Source organism: Lichenostomus cassidix, chromosome 2 (assembly GCF_008360975.1).
Source record: "Lichenostomus cassidix isolate B80296 chromosome 2, HeHo_3.0, whole genome shotgun sequence".
NCBI lineage: Eukaryota > Metazoa > Chordata > Aves > Passeriformes > Meliphagidae > Lichenostomus > Lichenostomus cassidix.
The window spans coordinates 42,975,174-43,001,048 of record NC_139482.1 but is presented as its reverse complement, the minus strand read 5'-3'; the positions used below and the strand labels follow the sequence as shown (position 1 = coordinate 43,001,048).

At 37.9% G+C, this 25,875-nt stretch overlaps 1 protein-coding gene across 3 annotated transcripts in view; it reads left to right on the top strand.

The window, feature by feature from the left end:
* Positions 1-25,875, top strand: part of CPNE4 (copine 4) — a 239,332-nt gene that overhangs the window by 193,147 nt on the left and 20,310 nt on the right. For all 3 annotated transcript variants that reach the window (XM_085051259.1, XM_085051260.1, XM_085051258.1), the window contains 4 exons: positions 2,826-2,912; positions 3,481-3,540; positions 8,884-9,017; positions 24,571-24,625. In XM_085051259.1, coding sequence (XP_084907385.1) covers positions 2,826-2,912; positions 3,481-3,540; positions 8,884-9,017; positions 24,571-24,625 — 336 coding nt within the window. The remainder of the gene's footprint in view (positions 1-2,825; positions 2,913-3,480; positions 3,541-8,883; positions 9,018-24,570; positions 24,626-25,875) is intronic.

Below are 25,875 nucleotides of genomic sequence, written 5' to 3'. Positions count from 1 at the left end.
TCTACCATTAGTGTCAGATCACAGACTATTGCATTAGTTTCCTCTCAGCTGAAGAGTTAATTTAAGAGCAAAAATGGATCAATAAAAAACAATATCAGATACCAAATCAATTCTGAGAATGTAGGAGCAGACTGGAAATTGAGGTTGGCCTCACAGTGCAAGCAAAATATTTGAGAATTGCTTCCCGTTGTTACTTACCTGCTTAGAGCTGTATTCTGAACTCTGTTCTCATTATAAAAGCTGGGGATAGAGTTAGACCTGTATAGAGAATTTCCTTCAAATGATGGTTGTTACATCTTTAGTTCAAACTGTGGGAATTGCCAAGGTCAGAGCTGGATCTTGGTGGGTAAATGAAGATTAGGTTCTATGTAGAGCAGTCTTACTGGCTTTTTCAAGCCTATGAATTGGCAAATGTCCTCTTATTCCCTTCCTTTCTTTATACTATCATCAACAGATTTAATAAGTGCAAAATTGTTCTTTCTTTCTGTTTTCCTACTTTCTATAAATTTTCTAATGAGTTCTTTCCTTTGCTTTATTATCCACATAAGCCAATATTGTTAGTGACTTGCACATAGAATATTTTAATGGGCTTTAGGTAGTTGCTGAGAATTGTTATGTATACATCTCAAAATGCTTTGCAAGGCGCGTGAACATTCATAATTGCATTTTACAGTTAGCAAAGGGAACACGAGAGATGTTTTTTCTCCCCATAAGTAATGTTTTATGCCACTTTGGTCCTTATTTATTGTAAACTTCTTCCTTAACCAATACCATGAACAAAAGGTTTTTCAGGTTTAAATAATCCTTTACCCAAGGAGAGAAATTATATGCATAGTATATGTTTTCATATGGGTCAGGCCTTGTTTAGATATGCACATTGAAAAATATTAATGTTGGAGGATGCTAAGATTAAGGAGGTTTACCTTGGATGTTCAGGGGAAAACTACTAGACCTCTTCAATGTATTTCACTGGCACAAATCCTGTCTCCTATTTTTTCTTTTTATTTGATATATTACAGTTTATGTATAACATACAGACAGCATGATTTCTCCATAGGAATGCTCCCAGTAAATATGGAGACAGCTGTGTGTTAAAGCATTTTGCCTGACAGCAATGTCTCAAGATGGGAGTGGGCAGTGCTTTTGCCTTGTTCTCAGACCCAAATATGAGCTTATTGCACTCCAGCACTGTGTCACAGAGCACTCTCTTTACTTGGAGAGAAGGGCTTTTATTTCTTGAGCCTCACTGCTTCTCTTGAGCAGAGAAAAAATGTTTATGGAGGATTTCCCCTGAATGAGAGGGCCTGTGTCTGCCTGTCTTCTCAGCTGGAAAATTTGTTTCACAAGACAAATAACTGAGCTGTAGGCTAGCTGGGAGAGCAAGCAGATGTTCTTCCTGCAGTTGGAAGAGTTATTTTGTCTTTTCCCATTCTTCACTCTGTCACCTATCTCCATTTCACAATGATGAAAATACTGCTCCTCCCTTGTGCAGAAATGGTCTCATATTGCTCCAAAGCCATATGTTTTGCCTCCCCTTTTTTTGATGTTTGACAAAACCTCTTAGTCTGGAATACTTCAGAGACATCCAAATAATTGCTGTTAAGCACTGGTTTGAAGCTCGATGAAATTTCTGGGGCTGCATATAACATAAAAATAGCTTTTCATGCTCAAACACTTTGCTAAGATATATCACATATGTACCTCACTGTAGACAAAGTATTGTTAACACTTAGGCAGGTTTTCATTGTAGGCAAAACACTGTAACAGTTAAGAAATATTTCATTTCAAAATGTCATAATAGAGATTTTTAGATAATAGATCATTCTGGTTCCTTTTGGTGTTATATTTCTTTATGTCACCCAGCATCACCTGTTTTGTTCCCACATTTGGAAACAGCTCCCTAAAGGAAAATAGTCATGTTATTAACCATATGAACAGCATATTACAAATAAAAATGTGTATGTACAAATGCCAATAGACACTTGCATGTACAAATGTACATTTTACTCCAGCAGTAAGAGGCATGGTAACATTATAGATATTAGAGGTGAGGGTCTGAAAACTTGGCCTTATCACTCTGCCTGAAACCAGAGGAAGGCAGAACATTTGAAGTGGAAGTGATTGAGAACCTGGGAGATGTTATGATGAGAAGAAGGAAATGTATTTCAGTAACAAGGTAGGACTATTTTGCTGTAAAATTGACATTTGTAAATAAAATTATGAAAAAAAATCAAAAATAACTTTAATATATTCTTAGGGATAATTTTCAAATGTATCAGTAATTACTTAACTGCATCTTTGTGAACATTTCACTGGTTTTCTTTACTTTTTATTTTGCCATCAGGCTTAAAGGACAAAGCAAGGTTACTTTTACTGACCAGAATTTCTCCTATCATGAGTTTAGTACAAAACTCAGTGTTACTGTGACGAGTTTTGTAGTCAATACAATGTATCAGGTTACTCCCTCCAGTATTTTCATTTGTATTAAGTCCCTTATTGTTTTGTCCTTTTAAATGATCTCTAAAGATCCTCAGTCTTGCTTACATAACACCTGAAACTACAAGACTGGAAGATGACAGCAAAAGAATCTGGATACCTCCCGTAGTGCCATGTCCACACGTGTATGTTCAAAGACTGATGTTTGCCCTGGGCCTTTTTCTATTAACTATTCTCTGCATAGATTATAATTTTCATTTTTTCCTCTCTGTGCACTGGTACTTGCCGTGATTTAGTCAACTGTGGAAATCAGGCAGTGTGGTTTTTGTTAATTATTCAATCTGTACATAAAATTTTCTTGCAGAAAGTGACTCTTATTTTTTTCACAGGTACAATGGGAATGCATTAACCCCAAGTACAAAGCAAAGAAGAAGAACTACAAGAACTCAGGCATTGTCATCCTTAACCAATGCAAAGTAAATACGTGTTTTGCTCTTTCACTGCTTCTTTACTAAGCTCTCAGTGATATATTTTAATGGTGCTTGGAACAAAGTGAAACTGCCTGTAGAACAGCAATGAAAACTATCCCCTCCAAAAAGTAAAGACAAGGACTTGAATCTCAAAAGTAAATTGACTATCCTCAACTCTCCTGTTTCATTTCTCTTGCCCTATCCCTGCTGTTATACAATGTAAGAGACGATACTAAACTAACACATAAAGACTTGCTGACATTGTGTGTATCCCTTTTAATCCTTCCATTATTTCTGCAAAATTGCTCTTGTTCCTCCTAAACCAACAGCAAAATTTCCACTGACTTCCCACTGAGAGGTTGGTTCTACTTTATCTGTGAATTTTCCTTTCTGTAGGTTTAGAATTTATTTTCTGTTTATAGTTTTGTTTCTGTCTCAAACTGTATTCAACAATTTCTTCCTTTACATTATTTTCAGTTGGTCCCTCTCCTCCTGCCAATTTTTTTCCTCAGGCAATTCTCCTATGTTTTATCAATACACAGCTAAGTTGAATGTCCTGCTTTCTTGTCTGCAGATCCACAAGATGCATTCTTTCTTAGATTATATCATGGGAGGCTGCCAAATACAGTTTACAGTAAGTGTCTTACTTCTCCAACTTGTTTTGAAGAAAGGGAATCCCCTTAGATACCAATTCATTACTTTCAGAGAAATGATTCTTACATGCCATTCCTTGGTAAATTATTAAGTTCTTCTTGCAAAATGTATTAAGGGCCAATCTTCCCTTCCAGAATGAGTCCTCCATTGAAGCAAGTTGTTTCCCCTGAAAGGATGTCATACAGAAAGTCATGCAGAGAGAGATCCAGCCAGGGACTTCTCTCTGTCAGCCTGGGGTGAATGCTGGTGTTTCACATCTCAGCCATAGCTTCCAACAGTAAGATGCCACTCCAGGGGGACACAGTTCTAATTTAGAGTGTACTCAGAAGCTATGCAGTTCAAGGAACAAGGTGTAAAGGGATTTGCAGGGCTTTTCATAAACAGAAATACAATTTTCACGTTTTCAGTTAATAATTTTTAGAAACATTTAATGATGTGTGGATTTTGTAATTTTCTGTATCATGTATCTAAAAATTAATATACTTAATGTAACATGATATATCAGTATTTCCCATAGCACAGGAATACCGATTGTGGCTCAGTTCCAATCTGGTTTATGTGACTTCTAATTCATGCCAGCTAAACGGCTAAAATCTAATGCGCCAAGGTAATATTCTTCTTCTGGAGATCTTTTCTTTTCCTGTAGCATCCTGCCCTATTTCTGCTCCCACATATCAAGTATCAGACATTGGATGCTATGTTCCATTTCACTTTTTCCAGACAAGCCTTCATTTTCCAAAAAGATTTGACAAAAAAAGATTTTTTTTATTGTACCCGAAAGTTCCAGCAGCAGCTACAGACAGTAGTGGATTGTCTTCCTGTGCACAGATCAGCTTTTTGAGGTGTTAAACATGGACTTTGCCCAAACGCATCACAAACTCATTGAATAACACCCAGAACTGAGGACTCTCTTCTGGTTTTGAAGGAAACAGCTTCTGCGGTTGACAAAGATCTTTACAGTTTTCTTCTTTCATATGAAGCATACTGTGAAATTACCACTCTGCCTTCCCCAGCTCCTTCTTCTTTTATCCCCATGTGTCTGCAATGCACATTTCTCCTTCACATCTGATACTTGGCAATCCCTAGAAACCCCTTTAATTTATCTTTTCTAACATTTTATCTGTAAAAATATGACTGAAAGAACTCAATTATCAAATGTTCAAGGTCATCAAAAAGACATTAATGTCTTCATGTATTATTTGAAAGCTTTTTCTAATTAGGGCATGTGCTTAGGCACATGCAAAGACCAGTTAATCTGCATTTCCCACAGCTCCAGCTCAAGAACGGGAGCACTGTCGCCATTAGAAAGTGTCCAGGGATTTACATATTAAGTTACAGCTGTGCTTTTCAAACTCTGTTTGATTCCTCCTAAATATTTTCCAATGGAAGAGCAAGTTCTTGCTCAGTATAACGAAGGGTTATAGCAATTTGCTTGCCCTTTATTTGCTTGTCACAGCTTTCCCATTAGTAGGCTGTGAAACACAAATTTAAAAGTGGTGGGGCAAATAGGTTAAAGTGGATAGCATTGCTTCTCCTATATTTTACTGTATTTCGTTTTACTGAAATGAAACAAAACAATTGGTAATAGAAAGCTTAAGTAAGCTCATTTTCAAGGATGGGTAACGAGGACATAAAGGAAATGGAAGATCCATATACTGTGAACCACAGAGATCCCTGAATTACTGTTGCCCTCAGTGGTAAATCCACATTGTGTAAACTCATCACTATCAGTTTTCAACCTGCACAGACCCAGGGTAAGCCATTGAGACATCTCTGTACCTATAGCTCTCTGCATGCGTAACCTAGTGGTTCTGCCTAACCATCATCATAAACTGGCTCTCCACATAGTTTCCTTCACCTTTCTTCCACCAGTCCTCAGCATGATTGCACAGACTGGTTGGGAGATGTGTTGTTGTTTTCAGAAATGAATTCTCCAGTGGTCACTGAAACAAAAGGGTGCAGCATACTGGGGAGATATTCCATGCTACCTTGCTATCTGCATGCATCATATAATCTCCTTTTCACATAGTACTAATCTGATTAATTCAGACCACTGAAATAGAGGAGACCTGTTCCATGGACTTTCCCAGATTTCCAGTTTTTTTAACCATAGTGGATGTGGGAGTGTTTTAAACTCTCCTGGTGCATGTATTGTTGTTGTCATTGTCTCGACATTAATGACATTTCTGTTGAGCTCATGCTGTGTACAGGCAGTATGATAGAACTGGGATTTGAAAGGGCACTTGGTGAGGGAGGGAAACTTGGATGCTAAGCACACATTTGATAACAAAAAGCTGTAGTATGATGTACCTGCTAATTTAAGGCGCTTATAAAAGCCTTCGTAACATCATGCTGTGTGTTCTTGGGATATTTTGTACCTCTATTGTAGAAACATGGCTTGCAGTTAGAAAGAATGTATCTGAAAAACAAAAGTAAACTTTTCCTTCGCTTTTAAACAAGTTATTAAGAAGCTTTCATCTACAGAGATCAATAGTGCTGATTCCAGCCCTCTATTTTTATGCCCAGCTTATTGCCAAACACTGTATCTCTTATCAGACAGTGTACCCTGCTGCAGAAGAAATGTTCAGAAGTTGGCAGTGCAAATGGGTCTGTAGTCAGAAGACATTTTCATCACTTTAGGAAATACAGCAGAAAGGTTGTGTAAATGCATGGAAGGAAACTGTAATAGAAAGATATATTGGACAGATGCTCTCTCAAGCAGGTCACGGTGTTGGGCAGCCTGATTTGTTGTTGACAGATCTAGCAGGAGGTCCCAGCTATGTAGGATGTTTTGAGTATAGTGAAAATCACCCTTTTACAAGGCTGAGAAAAAAAAAGAAACTGGTACTGAGTGTAGTTATTGCTCTGTTATGCTCTTATTTAGCTGAGGGAAGATGACTGGTACATTGGAACTGATACATTTAAAGATACACTGATAAAAATCAAATGTATGCACTTTGCGGCCCGAAAGATAAGCTTAGTTGTGATATTAACATAACTTCTGCCATATATGAACTTATTTTTACAAATCCTTATCTGATGTATTTGTACAAGACCTTGGTGCTGCTGGGTAACACTAAAGGAGCAGAGCTCTGCATTGTTATTTTGGAGTCATGGCAATTTATAGCAGTCATCTTTATTATAAGTCCTCCCTGTGAGAGTAAAACAGAGATTTGGATCAAATTCAAGCACACTGCACCCAAGTACTAATATTCATACATTCTTCATCATAGGAAATTAGAATATTTTTTTTACTTATCAGCAGACCTCTACTGCCAGGACCATTTGCAAAAGGAAGCTTGTTCCAGGAAGTGTTTTTTGCTTTCCCAAACACTAGCCACAGGCTTTTTTCCAAGCTCATGAAACCCACTCCCTATTCCTATGCTGTGTTCTTGTTTTCATTTCCAAAGCAGTTAGCCATGGCCAACAGCCATAAAGGAAGGCTTGTCCAGTTCTGTTTGATGTGTCACAAAAGTCTTAACATGTTTTAGTGGTTAGAGGTTACCAGTAAAAACGCCTACTTTTAACAATTTTACAGGAATAACCTTTGTTTCTCTGTCATACAGTGACATTTTTACACCTTTTATAATCAAATTATGGTTGAATTAATATCAGAGAAAATATACCTATTTTTAAGAAAATATGCATACATTGAATAGGAATTTTTACAAATGATTATCTCAAAACTGAGCCAGTCCATACAAGCATCCATGGATTTACCCTAGGCTTCACAAACCACTACTGTTCCTTTCTTCCTCGTTTACATTTGTGTAGTGTTCCTCAGTTATGTGCCCTTGCAAGTGAAGGCATGAGAGGTTTTCCATTGATTTTTTCAAGTCAAATCCAGACACCATTTTTGGAAAAAGATCTATATGGAAAACAAACTCAGGGCTTTGGTGCGACAACAGTGAGTAGGAAGCAGAGGTGAAGGATTACTTTATTTGCAAGCCAAAATGCACATCTCTCTCCTGACTGGATGTGATGAGGTGCCAGGGGTTCATAGATGATCAAGGCAAAGAAGGGATTTCCAAGCCTACTAGAGGCCAGTTTCTTCAGCTAAAAGATAGAGGTGGAAAATCAGAACCAGTGGAGGAAAGCCATGTTGGTTTGACCTAGTATGATATTTTCCTTTTACTTCTTCACAACACAAAGTAAGTTTCAGAAGGCCTGTATAATTTTTTTAAGGAAGCATGAAAATACCATGTTTGATTTTCATTTTAGAGCTGCATAAAATATTGTTCCCTGTGCCAAGCAGAGGCTGCATCTGGGTAAGCTGAACATTTGCAAAAGCAAGCTGTGCCTTCAGAGTTCTTTTTGCAGCCTTTAGCAAGACCCTTTCTTACCTTTCAGCTACATTGTAAAACTGAAAACTGAACTCTGTGCATTTGTCTATTGAATATTCAGGTGTAATGGGTTTTTAGAGGAATAGGTTATTGGACAAAATCACAAGGAAGTTTTATAAATGGCTGTGTTCCCTCTGTAAGACCCCTGGGATTTTTGTTGCTCCTTTTAGGAATTCCTATAAAGCAGCATCACAAATTTAGCAGAGGATTTTCTGATCCATGACAGAGGAAGATGTATGCCAAAGCCACTTCAGTGAGAAGTATAAAGAGCATTTTAAGAGAGAAATTAATTTTAAGAGGATTCATTAATACTTGTTTTTGCATTGACTTCTTCCCACAATGTTCTCCAAGGTTTTTAACTACAACAAAAAAATCTTTGCAGGATTCAAGCTTTATTTTTACCCTGCAGCTCATGTTTAAGCTTGCTATCAGCTGTGAAATTGGTAGGTTTAATTATTTAATGCTTAGATGTTTTGAGGACAAAAAATACCAGACAAGCAATATCTACTACTACAGCTACAGTAAGAATTAAAATAGCTAAGAAATGTACCTAATTAGATTTAAATTTATAGATTTAGTTGGACTTGTAACTCTCTATGGATATTTTTGCTGCAAAGTTTTTATGTCCTGAATGTCACCTGAGCTGAAGTAATTTAATTAAATATGAGAACCTAGAGATAGTTAATTTGATTCATTTGTATTAGAACATAATTTTCCCCGTAGAATAGCAATGCATGTAATTTTTTACTTACTTATGCCATTTTCATTTTATTATCTCTTATTTTCTAAATTGCCGTTTGCTTCTAGGTGTATTTACCACTACTATCCTAATTCCACTTTGATTAAGTACACTGTAAAATGACCTTTGCTTTAAGGCTGCTGTCTCTGCAGCAAATTGTTTCTGGCAAAGAGATATAGTTGATGTAGGTATATTTGTGCTCAGAAGAGCTCTGAAACACATTGACTTTTCTATTTTCCAGGTAGCTATAGATTTCACTGCATCGAACGGTGATCCTAGGAACAGCTGCTCCCTGCACTACATCCACCCCTATCAGCCCAATGAGTACCTGAAAGCATTGGTAGCTGTTGGGGAGATTTGCCAAGACTATGACAGGTAAATAACCACGTTTGATTACAGAGTTGTCTTTAGAAAGCATTTTCACAGTGTGAAATTAATGACTGCCTGTGGCTGGCTACAGCAGCTCCGTGTTTAGGCACTTAAGAGGAATGACTGCAAGTCAGGAAGATTAGTCTACCTTAACCTGCTTTTGAGAGTGACACTGGGTTCAGATTAGTTTCATCATAAAGAAAGTCACAGTTCTTGGCTGATTGGCTGAGTTGTATCTTAAGGTTCAGGTTTGTATTCACATGTTAAAATAACACGTTTGAGTGGATTTTTCATGTGTTTGTGTGTTCAAGATTAACAGCTTGGAGCCTCTTTCACAGAGTCTGGCAGCATCCTCTCTGATACACTTGGGAGTTTGTGTCCCATCCTGTTGGAGAGTGTTCCTGAGAAGTTGTGTTTGAAACTGAATTTGTAGTTGCCTAAACTGCTTATTGATGGTATCTATTCTTAGGAGTAAACCCATGGTCTTTTTTAGTGTTCTCCTGGCCTGTTGAATATTGCACTCTTTTCTAAAATAAATGTTAAAAGGTAGTGATAGTGTGTGTACACAACATGCCTTTAAATAAATTAAAAAATGCAAGTAATTGGACCAAATATGCTTTGATTACATTATGTACTTCTGTTGCTTTCAGATAGGCTACCTGCTTCTATCAAATTAATTGTCTGTTATTAATCTAATTACCAAGTGCATTTCCTTTAGATGTTCTTTTTCTGGTGGTGAGGGACAGTATCTTGCACAGCTATTCTTTGTAATATTTGCACATATTATAGATATCCACCCACCACTTTGCTATATGTAAATACCAGATCTCAAGAAAACAGTGGTATTTCCAGTCAAATTTGAATTATATTTTCTGTATAAATTGTGGAGTGACTTTTGACAGTGGTTTGCATGTTACATGTTGCATGTATAAATTAGCTTTCTCAGAGGCACTTCCATTTGCATGGTATTGAAATGTCTTCTCAAAGAATGACAAAAATACTGCCCTGACATGAGTTCTGTAAGAATTGGATGGCCAGATTTAGTCAACGAGTCTGAGAAAGTTAATATTTTATTGTAAGTGATCTGATAATTCCCAAGTGATTATGCAATAATTTAATAATTACTAATAATAACTCAGAGGATTAATATACTTCAAAAATAAGAAAAAGTATAAAAAGGATTGGTTTATGCACACAGAATTTTTGATTTTATGACTTACATGTAATTTTAAAGAAAATTAAATAGTTAAGTGGCACAGCCCCTTCCAAATGGAAATATTAACTCAGAATCAGGGTTCTTCTCTCAATATATGTATTTCAATCAGTACAAAAAATAATAGTCAGTCATTTTTTAAATGAAATCATCAGCATCATTCTGTTGTATTGTGCTGCAGAAAATGCCTATTGATGCTAATCAGCACAACTGAGGTTCTATGAGCTATGAACTAGGGCTGAACAAAAGCCAGCTCTTTTCCCATGGAAATTTCACCTTTTGGGCATGAGTTTGACCTGTGCATGTTCTCAAGTTGTGACACTGTGAATATATTCCTGTGGACAAGTTGATGCAACATGGTCAGTGCTTTCTGATCAAAATGTCAAGTGAGCACCTTTGCTTTATACCTGCACATTTTGAATCCAGTAAATTGGAAATAAGAATTTAAAATTTTTCAAAAGGAAAGAAATTAGGAGGACCAACCCTTCACACAAAATTATCTACATGTTCTGTATAGACCTTTATTGTGCTGAGTTGCAACCTTTACATGTATGAGCAAATATAACCTACAAAGGAAATCCTCTGTATATACACTTTAAAATATTTACATACTCAGTAAAAGTCTGAAACATGGCACAGATCCATAACTGCTCCAGTGAGTCCAGTTGTGCTTCAGGTAATGGAGCAGGATATCTGTCTCCAGCTTAAGATAAGCCAGAGGTGAAAAGAAATGGACTTGCTGAACCTAAGGGCTGTTTAGAGCCAGTGTCATAATTTGCTTGGGGCCGTGTATTTATACTAAGATTAGAATATGAGATCACACAATGGCAGTGCTTTTACATGAAGGTTTATAGTTTGCACCCATCAATTATCTCAAATAGGCAGAACTGTCTGATTTCAATCCAAACCAATGGAGTGATTTTAATTTGGTCTCAGGATTAATGTATTTGCATCAAATGAAAGAATGGATGAGTAAAGTAAAATCTGTTATTTGCAATACTTTTCTCATTCCAATAGCACAGCTGTAGAATTCTAATTACTTTTGCTACTTATATACCAACAGGCTGCTTTTTTTAATTGGGGCAGGGGGGGCAGTGTATGGTTATTAATTAAAATACTTCTTTCATTAGAAACATTCAAATTTATTTGTGTTGTGTGAGGAATTAGATTGGCAAGTAATACATAGAGAGACTACACTCAAAATGAAAAATTTTCTTTTATAAACTCTAGCTGGTTTGGTCAACCAAGCCATATCTTCTCATAATCTAGGTTTCTGTACATATCAGCCTAACATAATGCATCTGTAAGTAATTAATGCTCCCAATTAAGTGCTCCTTGCATCCCTTGGTACAGTGGAATAAATCCTGTTCATCCAAAAGCACATTTATCCATACAGTTCAGAGATTCCTGAAACGGTTAAATGAGTAGTGCCATTTTGCATAGTTAAGCGTGAAAGAATAAGATTTGTTCTTTTATCAGCAATATTCAGAGAATGAGAAAGAGACGTTGATTATTATCCTGATTGTAGAATTGGTGCAGTCCTGTAGGAATAGGCCAATCTGATAATGATAAGGGAAATGGAAGAGCTATTCACCTGCACAAAACACTTAATAGTTTATCTATATGGTGGAATTGTTTCAGGCTATAACAACGTTTTTCATAAGAGAGAAGATAAAGTGTGTAGGTGATATAATCAGTGGCTAAGCAACAGCAGCAGTGGATCATAAATGAAGGAGGAACTTCCATTAGCTTTAGGGAATTAGGTTCTAAAATGTAGTTAGAAGTACTGGAAAGGGGAAAACACATTAAAACAAACTTGAAAATAAGCAGACAGTTTCATGGAGAAGAATTTATTTTAAGATAAATGACTCATGAATATTTAAAAATGACCACATGAAGTAGTAAGTGATAAATACATATTTCTGTTTAAACATTTTCAGAAACTTTATTTTATATTAAAAGATACATCACTGGTGTAATTTTACCTTGAAATTGTGCAAGTCTGCTCCACCTTTTTCTAGCACAGAGAAACAGATGAAAATTATGGAAAGTCATTGGGCACTGAAGTGCTTAATATTAAAAAGATCTGCTTCTGTATAATTTCATATTTCTTTTTTACCTCAGTAATTTCTGTATTGAGTTCTCCATATTGGAACTCAAATAGAATGATTTCTGATGACCAGCAATATCAGCCTAACCAGGATCCTGAAAAATCAGTGGATCGCTACTCCCTCTACATGTTTTGCACAATAAGCTAGCATATTTACTTAAGACAGATAGGGTTATACCCAACTCTTTGTGCTGTCTTAGAGCTTCTAACTTTCAACATCTCTGAAAATCGGTTTTGGCCACCCATTTGTTTTGGGGCCCCCTTCAAGAAAATGCTGTTTCCAAAGGGTAGGTGGCAGGTGTCTTTGGTGGTTGAATACCCAGATACGAGGAAAGGCAAAGTCATTCAACAGTTGAAATAAAGGATCTGCAACTAGAATCTTATAAAAGCCATAAAGGTCTCTTAAGTTATATAACGGTAATAATTTCGAATGTGTCCTCCACAGCAGCTCTTCCTCAAATGCTTGTCATTTGTATTATAAAACTGCCCCCTGCTTGGCATGGAAAAACTCCACCATTTTGGAAGCCAGAGAAACCTGGCTAAACAGGGGAATCAGGGAACATTTGCTTTCCCTTTTTGTGCCAGCATAAGGTCTGGCCGTGTCCTGACTGCAAGTCAGAACCTGACCTACCTCTTTATGTAAAAAACTAGCATTCTTCTCATGTATATATTAACATATAGGTATGCATATAACATAGAGGTATTATTTATACTTATAAAAATACAATATTTATTGTTAATACTGAACTATTCAATAAAAAAAATTATTTCTCTTTTGTGCTGTTTTAGATCTTCCCTCTCTGCAGAGCAAAGTCATAAGTCACAATAAGAACAGTGCACACAGTTTATTAGAATGGCTGGTGCTTTGATCTTAATGATTTGTTTTATCACTGCTGGAATACAAGCAAGTAGCCATGAGTGTAGCTCATCTTTCATTCTGCAGTGATTGCTGCTTCTATCAAAGGAAAAATGGGCTGGAATGGGACTGTAAATAGCTTGTTTGTGTTAGGATAAATGCTCTACTTGTACACAATGCTAAAGGCCGCAATACTTCCTAAATGATCTTACATTATTGCAGGTTTTAATGACAATATTGTGGGTGAAGCCCATGGCAGGACTTGCAAATCTGCTCCTCACTTTGAAATCTGATTTCTGCAGTTAGTAGTTTTCCTTTTGCTTGTGCTTATTAAGAATCTCGTTATATTACATTAAATATTTATCTTTGCATTAAAACTTCCGTTCTGAATCAGCAAGACACTAGAGCTTATTATCTAATCCCATTGAATTCAGTCTGACTCAAGCAAATGCTGAGGTACTATGCAAAATAGATGGCACTAAAATGGAATTAAGAGTTTTACTGAATTTGAACTTCATTGTTGATTGTTTGCCCACACCCAAATGTCCAGTGCCTCCCATTTACCTGGATGATTTTTATGATTTTTTGTACACATAGTTCTATATTTGTGCATAGTTTTAGAGTTCTTCATTGGATTAATAAAAAGTGTTCACAAAGATGTATGAGAATCAGCTTTTGTGTGGTCAAATCAATACTCATTCCTTGAAAAAGACAAAGGTTAGATGTACTTTATCAAATGCTTTTAAGCATTTATTGCATTGGATATTTGTGGAACTTCCCATTTTTGATGGGCCATCCCCTTCTTATCTAGGCACTCACTCAATGCATGACTCCATATATTTGACCACGTAGTTTTGTAAAATCCTGTCAAATTTATCTTCATTTTATTCAAAATCTGTTTCAAAATAGTCTTAGTTCTTAATTATTTTAAATCTATTTGTTTATTCACTCTTAAAGATAGTGCAGGCTTTTCTTCAGTTTCAAGAGCACTTGAAACACATGGAAGATAAATTCTGTTTCCTGACACTAATGTTTTCATTTAGGCAAATAGTCTCCTTAACACTAAATCCTCAAGTAGCTGCTTGAAAGTGACATTCACATTGAGATCGTATGTTAAAAAATAAACTGCCTGTGTAAAACATAACTGAATAGCAACCTCCCAAAAGACCACTAATGAGAAAAGAGTACATTTTTCTTGCAAAGGGCAGAAATTATTTGTGTGTAGAGCTCTACAAAATACTTAAAGAGTGAAAATTTAGAAACCAGGTCACATTCCACAAAAGATATGGAAATCCTGAAGTTAGTCTGAGTTGCATCATTGCCTTCTGCAAACATTGAATTGCAGCAGTTGCTGAGTGAATACAAAAATTGCTCTTTATGTTTTCTTTTTCGTATTTTAGGCCTGAGCAAGTATGTTCACTGTGATTGAAAACTGTATATAAGCCTTTCTTTCCCTCAAAACTGCACAGGAAAATTTAGAAGGGAAAAAAATCAAAGGAGAAAATAAAGGGACCAGGGTTCTCATCCCAGCAAGTCCCTTGTGGTCTAAGAAGGTCTAAGAAGTGACGAAAAATATAAGTCTGATGAAAGTTCCAAGTGTCCCAGAAATACTTTTCCTGAGGTACCAGCAGAGGGCACTTAGGGAAGAGAAAGAGGACAAGGGATTTTTAAAGCTGTACATGATATGGAAGTAATATATAAATCAATGCAATTAATCCCAAATACAAGTATCAATCCATACTTAAATACCGTGGTTTCAATTAAGGCTTCAAGTGGAGAGAGATCCCAGAGTTCACACCTTGCTGTCGGCTTTAGTGATCAGAGCCTCATCCCTAAGAATCATTTGATAGGTCACTTCATCCTGAAGCTGTGTCTGCGTTTGTGGATGAAGACTCAGAGAGTTACCTTTGACTGGAAGGATCTGTCTTAAATACCCTGAGGTAATTTGGCCAGACACAAAGAGAAAAACAGAAACTTGTTTTGGTTGTGATAGTAGCGTAATAGTATAATAGTAATTCATTAAAACTGGGGCAAAATAATGGTGCTTAGAATAACTGGCAGTATATGTGACATTAAATATTTCATGAACTCCCTACATAGAACTGTAGATTTTAAATTTTTATCTACTCATGCAGATCAATAAATAAAAATATGCTTAATTATTAAGCATCTCTCTTTATCACTTTAATTACAGAAACAACCTTTCTGGAGGCAGGTTAGCAAAAAAGCTGATTAGCATATCTAAACAAGTTTAAAAATCTTGAGGGAAAAGACATGAGTCTTTTTGTTTAGTGCTTTAACAGTACCAAATTTGCATGGATACACACAACAAAAGAAAAATAGAGAAACAGTAACCTATACAGAAAAACTTGTAGCTTGTGTTTGTCAATAAGCTCAGGTGTGGGTAAACATATTCTGAAGTGTTTGGATAACCCAGGACTAGAACTGCACTGGCAAAAAGGAATCACTGATAGTTTCCACCATCAAACTGGAGTGCAAACCCTTGGATTTAACAGCTGAGGACCTAGACTGGCACAATTACATAATAAATACAAATATATATACTTGGTATTTGCTCTTGCAGAACCTTTACTTGTAGACTGCTGCCACACAGGGGTTTCTACAATCACCATCTTTTATCCCAAGAATCAGTACAGGAGAATTAGTCTCAAACACAATCTGTGTTGGGAAGGTGACTTCATAACAGCTTCTTTTTCAAATGTAAACATAACAGACATGCATGCATGTGTGTGCAGGTATTTATACACACACACATATTTATACACATTTATGCAGGCCCTTTGTCTGGGTAGACTCTGTCAATTTTTACAGCCTTTTCCCTTGCCAAGTTTTCATCTTTGTGTGTTGTTTACGTTGCCTTTTCTTCCAGGAACTCAGTTCCTATGCCAGTGCATCAGTCACGAACAGTTCCTTCCAAGTTTCTTTTGTTAAGAAACTGCTTAGCTGCCATTCAATCCAAATGCTTTTCAGACCTTTGCTGCATTCTGTCAGCTGGCAGATACCTCAAAACCTGAACCTTCTACATGGCTTCTCTGTGAGGTCTTCACTATTTCTCAACTCAGCTTGAAATCTCCTCTGAAGATCATGGGTCAGTGCTGTACTTGACACTTTTCTACAACTGTGCAGACTGGTACTGTAGGGATTTTTCTGTCAAAATTGCTTTCTGAAGAAACTGATGTGAAGTATAAAACCCTGCAAAAATTGCATTCCACCTACTGCTGTAGCAACTAGACGTCTGTGTAAAGGATAAGTAAATATGCATGAGTAAAGAAACAATTTCTGTTGTCATTTTCACTGATGCCATTTGATGCTGATCTAGTACCTCTTCAATCAATGCAATCATTTCCACAATTTCAGAAGTGTGGCTTTCCTCCTTGCATTGTAAAGGATATAACTAATTTAGTCATCCACTCCCATTATATTAGCATGTAGCTAAGAAGCAAATTACTCACATTTGGAAACCCATCTGTGGGGTAAATGAACACCATCCCTGAGCTGACCTAAACAGGTTTGTGGGTCCAATTGCTCTCAGTTAAAAGTAGGCAATTCTTGTGAATTAGGTTTCATTTACTGTCTTTAGTATCACCTCTAAACTATTGTGAAATTAACCTTGGTCAGAGATTCCAAATTATCAGATGAACAGAAGATAATAGCCCATTTCCTCCTGCCTATTCAGTGATGCCTAGCTAAATGTGTAGTCATCAGTATACATCAATTATGGTATTGCTGTAGCTTGCTTTGTTAGTGTTCTTCACTTTCACTTAATGTCATTCTGATTTTGGTAAAATTCCATCAGCAGCTCATTTGATTGCATTAAGTCACAGTATAATCTCTATAAAGGTTTTATCCTGCCTATCCTAGAAAGTTCATTTGTATCTTGAGAACATTTGACAAGAGGTTCCTCTCCCAGCAACTCTCTCTATATATGTGTCAGTGTAGTCCTGTATTGCCCTCTTCCCAGCACACCCCTTATGGATAGGTATTTTCTGATATAAAATTGTTGCAGAGGACGATCTCTGACCAACCCTTTTCAATGTCATTTGAAACTTGTAAAAACACAACAAAATGATGTCCACATGTGGTGGCAAAGCTTTTGTTCTTGTGGTTGCTTAGTGCAGTACACACTGTAAGCCACACTTGTGTTTCAGGAGGGCAGAGCCCCATCACTGCTCAGTCTGGGGTTCTTCACAACCTGTACTTTACATGATGGAATTCAGCCTCCTGCCTGCAGCATTGCCTGCAAGACATGTCAAGTTTTAAGCATCTGAGATTACAGTTTGTGTGATAATTACCTTTTCAGTGATGGTACAGTTTTCTATATATAATCCCACACATAAGCCAAATCACTATATATATATAGTTAGGGCTTTGGAGAGTATAGGGACATATGTGCAACCCCTAAAAATACAAGACTGTCTGAAAACTGCCTCGTTTGAGAAATTAAAGACAACTCGTAGCCACTTGCAGCATCCCCTCTCCTGGTTTATTCCCAGTTGTAAAGTCTCATTTCTTTTTCAAGATGCTTTTTACTGAATTGGGTCATTCATGTAGGCATAAATTAGGTCATTGCAATTTATTTGTTATCTTGCAGGGAAGCTTGACATTTTGTCTCACCTTCCTGAGTATGTTATTTTATTAGGCTGTCCTTCCACCAAGTGATAGATCTCACTGCCATTTCATTTTGCTTAACCTACTCCTCCCTCAAGCTCTAATGACTTTTGTTTTTCCCTGTGTGTATTTACTTTTCCCCAGCCTAGGAATTTCTGAGTTTACTTGATATTTTTACCCTGCAGAGCTTCTTTTGCAAGTCTTTTAATGTTAACAAAGGGAAGTTGAAATCCATTGTACCTGGATTTGGCTTCTTTAGTTATTTCATGAGTTGATGCCTTTTGGTGGTTAGCTTCAGGGAATTTGTATTCCCCTGCTTCATTAACTGTTTCCCCCGCAGGTGAGACAGGCGTTGCTTCAGATTTTTGAAACGCAATTACATGACAGGATCTATTTCTCAGTACACAGCAGATTCCAGCTCCCCTAAGGTGCCTGAGAGCTGTAATTAAAGATAGTGAGTGAATTTTAATGTCAGGATTTTGCACCCGGTTATGTAGCATCTCTGCGACAGCCCAAACAATGTCCTGTTGCAGTGATTTACCACTGATTTGCATGCTCCCAGCTCTCGTTTGGGACCGAGATGTATGATAATCAGCTCATCCTTGCTACTCTGCTAGAAATTACTGTGCATCATGGACTGAATGCCAAGCTGTGTTAGGCACAGAACGAGTTTGACTAAACACACAGTAACCTGGCCAAAACCAGAGATGTGGTTGTATCGAACCACACATAACCACATAGTGAATCTGTGGTGACAGAGTAGCAATCCCCTAGGGAAGAATACAGATTAGTGGGTGAAAACACAGCTACTGCTGAACTCTTGTGGTTGTTCTGACTCTGACTGGGGCAGGCTGAGAGCTGGACCACAGCCTGGCTCTGCATCCTGGTGGAGCACAGGTGGCTGTGCAAGGTGAAGTGGATGGGCTCTGGGCCCTTCCATTTAAATGCTTTTATTTAGCCCTATTTGATCATAGAATCACAGAATGGCTTGGGTTTCAAGGGACCTTGAAGAAGAAGTTCCAAACCCCATGCCAGATCATGTCGTTTATTTACCTAGCTCTGCTTGCAAAGCAGGAACTGAAAACGTTTAAACATTTCAAATGATTTCTGTATTTTCTTTGGAACTGTTGTTAATCCCTGTAAGCTGTTATGATTCAGAATTTACTGGCATCAAGCCCTTCTCAGATAAGTACTAAATAATATACTCAGGAACATGATTCATTCATATGCTTCAGAAAAGAAACACTTAATTCAGCTAGTATTCTTCCAGTTCACTATCTGAACATGAGAGATTACAATTTTAATTGAGTTTAGAGATAACTCTGTTTTGTTTGTGACATTTGCTGTTTTCTCTTTTATATTTTCCTTTCCCTTTTCCTTTCTGTTCTCCCCCTCTCCCTCTTTCCATGCCCTTTACCCCTCCTTCTTTCCTACCTCACATTCACACTTTTTTCAATTACATGTGTAACACACACCTCCCTTTTTAATTTTGTCAATTTGAAATTTTTTTCTAATGGAGGAGAAATATCTGATTTCATAATGAGAAAAGTATGTCAAGCAGAGCAGATCCACAGTTTATTCTTTTAAGACTGGAATTGAAAATGAAAGGCATAATAATTGATTTTTCTGCATCCAGCACAGTACTTTTAAAATACCTTCCTGGTAATTCTGATCTGACCCAAGACCAAAATTACAAGTGACAGCTTTATATCCAGGGATTCTAGCCAGGTATTCTCCTTGCAAGAATTTCAAAGAGCAGTAAATTTAAGATTCTCAGCTCTTTGCAACTAAAAATGGGCTCTTAGTGTTTCTCTCTCCTCACTCCATGTTTTTTCCTTTGGCCCCCATTCACTGCATCATTAGTACTGTTTGTGCTACTGTGTTGTTCAAGAATAAAGTGAGCAGGTTTTCACACTGATGGTTTCCAAGATCAGTTAAGTAACATTCATACAAATGCTGCATGGACTCCTGGAGGCTAAACTTAAGCACAACTACAGCTACATGCCAAAGGGCTTTCATGGTAACCAGTAAAATTAGTCCTGAACAAGCTGTGTAAGTGGCTAGCAATGAGTTAGCCTTTCAGAATTAATATAGAATGGCTTAGGCCTTTTTTCTCCATACAATTAAGAACTCAGATTCCAAATTTCAGTTTTTAAAAGGAACTGATTTTCAGAGCACAGTCCTGGCAACCTTTTTGAATACGAGTATTGCTGCACTGGTGAATATCTCAAGCATCATCTGTCCCTGAGGCTTCTGAGGAGGTTGCAAAACGTCTCTAATGTCTGACTAATTAATTTTACCTAGTGGAAGAGTTTGCTCCTTCTCATTACTAGGAATAGCAAATCCTTTTCAGAATAAACATAATATCCTGGTTTCAATGATACTACATGTCAGAGGGCACCAGTGGTTAATGAGACAAGATTTTGAAATGTTCTTTATTTGGTCTCTTTATAACAAGCATATTTCTTTCCTTCCAGTAGCAATAGGCTTCCTAGTGAAATAGAAAACAGGATCATTATCTGTATCACTTTTACCAATTTACAAAACCTTAGTATTACCTCTATTCATCTCTCTTCCTGTATGTGCAGTACAGCTCACTGAAATCTCTCTTCTCTCTGCCCCTATTAGTGTTTTGATTTGTCATTGCTCTTGCTCTGTTTCCCCTAGACAGCTTGAAGAATGGGTGGCTAAAACTGAGCAACATCCCAAAAAGATAGAATGAGATATTTTCAGAAATTATTTTCTGCTATGTGTTATGTTATAGTTGAGGTTATTGAGGAACTTCTAACTGGTTGTATTTCTGTTCATAAGACTGCAGTCTTGGGGCCCTGACAATTCACTTCTGTGTGAGTTAATTTACATTTATCAATATGAGCACCAAACCTGAACTCTCTCCCTGATTTTTCTTTTAGGGTATAACATAGATATGCTCAGTCTTGGGTATCTTTTTGTAATATATACCTGTTTGATTGAAAAAGTACCAGAAGCCATATACATCTATGCTTGCATGACTACTCATGGCCCTTAAATAACCAGGTATCAAAGTCAGAGTTCAATGCTTTTTCTTTTTTGATCTTCATGTCAAGTACTTCAACTTTTTGAATGCTATGCCCCGTTGAAATTTTCAAAGGAACTTATGTAAAATAAAAACAATATAAAAAGTGAAGTAGACATGACAGAGTAATTTTGTAAAGACTCTGCCAATTCACAATCCTCTTTTTCTTACCTGATACTGTAGTTTTCAAGTTCTGTAGAACCAGTTCATTTTTCCAATTCCATGTTTTTCTCCTGTCCTTTTCCTTTAGTAATTGCCTCCAGCAGCACAGTGCAGGCAGATTCTTTGCGTGTGCCAAGGACTTTGTGGCTAGCTTTAAACAAGTCAAAGATCCTGAGATTGCCTGAGGCCAAGGACATGACACTGCCCATGTCATTGGATCTCTGGTTTCTTATTCCCAGCACAATCTGGTGATGCCCAAACTGCATTTGGGAACAGTGTCAGGCACAGGTGGCCCCAGCACTGTCACTGGGAAGTCTCTGGGGGTGCTAGCTGGCAGGAGCCAGCACTGGACTAGGGAGGGTGCTCAGATCACGTCTGTGGCCATGTCCCATGTCCCATTGCTTCAGTCAGGGTCACAGGCCAATTTCCAGCTATAAATGACACTCAAATGTCTGAGCAAGCAATATGAAGGAACAGAAAACTTGTTCTCACTTTTCTTCTTTTGAGTGAGTTTAAATTACAAAGGAAGAAAAGTCATTAGAGCAGATCCCTTTCCTACTGAAATGCCAGCCAAGGAAACAGGGCTGGAGTCTCTGATGCATGCAATTCACCCCTGAGGCAGGAGAAAACCTTCTTTTCATTTTCTGACTGTAGTTTAAGTCCCTGGATGGCCTAACCCTTGACATAGCTTCCAGAAGCTGGGAAGCTGCTCTGCTTTCTTCTGTGTGCTGCCATGATAGCCCTGGGTCTTTTGGAGGAGCTGTCACGGAAGCGAGAGAGTTCTTGTCTGCCCTTTTGGATCACTTTTTCCCTGTGTCTCAGTAGGGCAGGACAAGCAGAATGAAGGCAGCAGGCTCAGCTATAAGGTTTTTTTCTCATATGATAAAGTGAGGGGTGGATTGGAAGACTAGAGAGGGTTATATTGTAAAATATTATTAAGCCATTAAACTGCTCACTTACTAAAGAGTGAGACCTTTATATTAGCTGAACACTTTGTGTGATAGAAGGAAAAGTATTCCATACAATGAAATTTTATTTTTATACTGAAAGTTATTAGCTGCAATTTTTGAGGTGTGGCCAGGGGATAACATGATGATCTTTTTTATGCAAGGGATGTCATGAGTATCAAAATGTTCCCTTCTTAACTTTAAAATCAAGCTCCAGTATCAGATGAGGGTTAATTTCTGGGTCCCAACAGCTTGAATCAGATACCAGAGGTATGTATCTGAATTCTGGCGAGCTACCTAATGAGTGTAGAGCCACTCTGGGTGAGGCAACAGAAAGTACTAAGCACAGGAGAAGACCCCAGGATACCCGTCCTCCTTGGAGTTCATGCACTTCCCTCTAAAAAGCGGCCATGTGGAGCCCCATCCTGAGGGTGTACTTGATCATGCTTTACTTTTTCACAACATAATGGTTGCAGTAACAAGCACTTACTCAAAAAGGAGATGTGGGAGGTTCAAACATAAAGACAAGTGTCCTGACTGTGGAGTTAAGGTATTCTGGGTGCAGAATAACAGTGGGGGCTGTGCTGCCATGTGACTGGGAGTGTGGGAGTCATGCTACCAGAAGGAGAATCCAGGTTGCTGGAGGTATGGCTTATTGCTGTCTCTGAATTGCTGCAGAGCAGAAGATGGAGCTGTAGATACAAGAGTGCCAACACTTGTTTACACTCCAGAAACACTGCAGTAGAAATGCAGGCACTGGATGGGTTTAGGCATCTCCCAGTTGTATAACTGCTGCCAACATCAGCTTTTTTAATTGCTTTATTGAATTTATACACTTAAGTTCTACCTAAGTAAAATTCAAAGTAAAATTCTTTTTTAGTCTTTGTTTGTACTTGCCCCAAATCAAATAACTGCAGCTCTGCAGGGTCTGATTTTCTAATCCAGCCATGCTTAATCACTGATATAAAACAAGATCTGTTTTTCTCCCCTTGCATTCTTTTCTAATGGTTTCTTACTTCTTGCCCTCAAAGTGTGTGCCTGAATTCTCTGCATTCATTTGTAAGGGCTTTCCCGCTTCCAGGAGTGTTTAATCAAAGAGAATTCTATCAGCAGGTGGTTAGCATCAAATGTCAGCAGCTATTTCATTTCTGACATCTCTTGGGAAAAAAATGTTTCATTACCATGCAAAGGATGTTAGTCTTCCTTTCCAAGATCCATTATCACACAGTGTAACATATGGTACACAGAACTGTGCTCCCAAGATTTATGCAGCAAAGGGTACACAGTTCTGCTTTTTTTTAAGCCCTTCAGTTTTTCTTTAGGTTGTATCAGAAATATCATGGTGCCTTTAACAGCCAATGCCAGCCAGAAGAACCGAGCAGCTTTAATGGGTGCTGTTACCTTTTTGGAGTATGTCTGGGTTGTGGATTGTTCAGGTGATACTTGGAGTGGCCATGTCTTGAACTACACAAAAAAAAAATTGAAGCTGCTGGCCTCTTCTGAGAATTTAAAAAGTGCCACTCATGGTAGCTGGAACTCAACTCTTCCAAGAGCGCTGGAATCCTGTCAGTAGACTAGGATAAACCTAGTCTTATTCATCAGTGGACTGGAGTACAGTTCAGTGACATCAGTGAGACTTCAGGATGTGTCTGGAATTCAGCATATGTTGGAGTGAATTGTTAACCTCAAGTGTGTGATCAAGTGCTTTGCTGACTCAGGGACAAGCCATTCCTTGCAGCTTGTTGTTTTCCACTTTGCCATCTGGGAAGAGGCAGCTTGACAGCATGTGGGCTGTGTGAGACATGATTGCATTTCTGAAAGGGTATTAACAGCCTTAAAGCTTCCAGGTTCTCAGAATCAGGTATTTTTTCTCTTGCAGATCTAACTGGGGTAGAATAACCTCCCTGTACTGTCTGAAAGCAAACAGACCATGCCACAGCATTTTGATGGGTTATCCGTAAATTTATGCCTAGTTGACATAATCTCATGTTTTAGTGGAACTACTAAAAATTCAGGTGGAAAGCTTTACAGAACCTGCAGATTTGGGAGCATGAAATTGCCCTTTTCAGATATTTTAGGAAGACCCTTTTGGACAACTGGGCAACTGTAAGAACCCAAATTGGCAAACACTTTTAATCTGAGTCATATCTTCACTAGACGCATTTTCCGTGCTGGGGGAGCACATCCATATTTATACTAAATAAATGCTGTTACAGCCTGGTCAGTCAATAAACTCTCTTGCTTCAGCTAGGTAATGCAAAAGATTGGGTAATACAGACTTGTTATTGCATTTGTGGGAGAAGTACAAGACATCCTGATCCCTCAGTATTCTCCAAGTGATTTTAACTGCCCTAAAAGACTAGGAGTTCACCTGAAAAATCTTCCATAACATTCCCCCATTCCGTTTAGCACACAACCCTACTTCTCCAATCCAGTACCCTTCCAGTCTGCCATCACTTGACTTAAAAGCCACTTCTGTACTTTTGTGATGCTTTGCATTTCTGATTAATGCTTACAGAGGAATAAATGTTTATTGTCACAATATGCGTTTCTCTGTGGGTACTCATATTTTTTCATTCTTTTCCAGTGACAAAATGTTCCCAGCCTTTGGATTTGGAGCAAGAATACCCCCAGAATACAAAGTAGGTGCATAAGTGTAATTTTCTCATTTTCTTGAGTTACGAGGCACAAAATAAGGGAGAAATTGTTCAAGGTAGGTCAGGGGCAAAGGGGAGCAGCTCCTGCTGCTTGTTTTTTTCCATCTAGCTTTCTCACCCAGTGATATTTCACTGAAATCAGAAATCAGGGCTAGACTTAAAATAATTGTTTGACACCCAAAATATTTTGTGGTATTGGCAAAGCTTTGTTAGTGGATGCTAAAAGGAGAAATGATGTATTGAACATCCCTTGCCCAACATGTTCCTGAAAATAAAGATTTGAGAAGAATTTTGCTCTGTGGCAAATTTCTGTGTCATGGTGGACGTGGTCAGGAAGGGAAATACAAGAGCATGTATCCATGCTGGAGAGAAGTGGTATTTATAAACAAAACAAAATGAGAGTGATCTGCAGTGATGGTGCAATTGTGAGCATAAATATGCAATCTGGGAGGGCTGGAGTGAAGACAGTGAAGTAAAAGAAGGAGCATCCAAAAGAGAAAGGCCTAAGAAGAAATAAGCAGAAGTTTAAATCTTGTGTTGCACAGAGGTAGTGTGGGCAGAAAAGCAGTTCTGCACAGATAAGTAACCAAAATCTAGGTGAGGACTCCGCAACTCAGATACTGTCTGGAAAGGAGAAGCATTAGACATCTGATCATGCAGACTTCATCCAGAATCCCTGTGTGCCCTGCTCTGGGCTGTATCTCTGAGCTGTGGCTGGGGTAGGGAGGTGAACACTGGCCAGGTAAGAATTTCTGAGAGGGGTAGTGTGCATTCAGCATTGTGTAAGGCATGAATCAGCAGATGAAAAAAAATGCACCAGTGTGTTCCTCACGGCTTGTGGGTTTGATACCTGCAGAAGAGTAACAGTAGTGATGTACAGCAAATTGGAAATGTTTCTTGCAAACAGATGTCTAAGGTAAGTTAAGATATATATAACAACATTGCTTTCTAAGCTTGTCTGTGCCTGACGAGGTGTTTTGCCTTGCTTTGTTCCTCAAGTGTAACACCACCATTAATGCTTTCCAAAGTCAAAGACAGCTTCCAGAACTTTAATATATATTTGAATGTGGTATTATGAGCTCAGAACATCTGTGTCTGTTGTATGTTTGTTCCAGCTGCAGCAGCTGACAACCATCACTGCTACTTAAGGTGGTGTGCCAGGGGCTAGTTGTTCCATCACCTGCAAGGTGACCTTCAGTGCATGAGGGAAAACTTGCAATTCTTTCAGGTGCAGA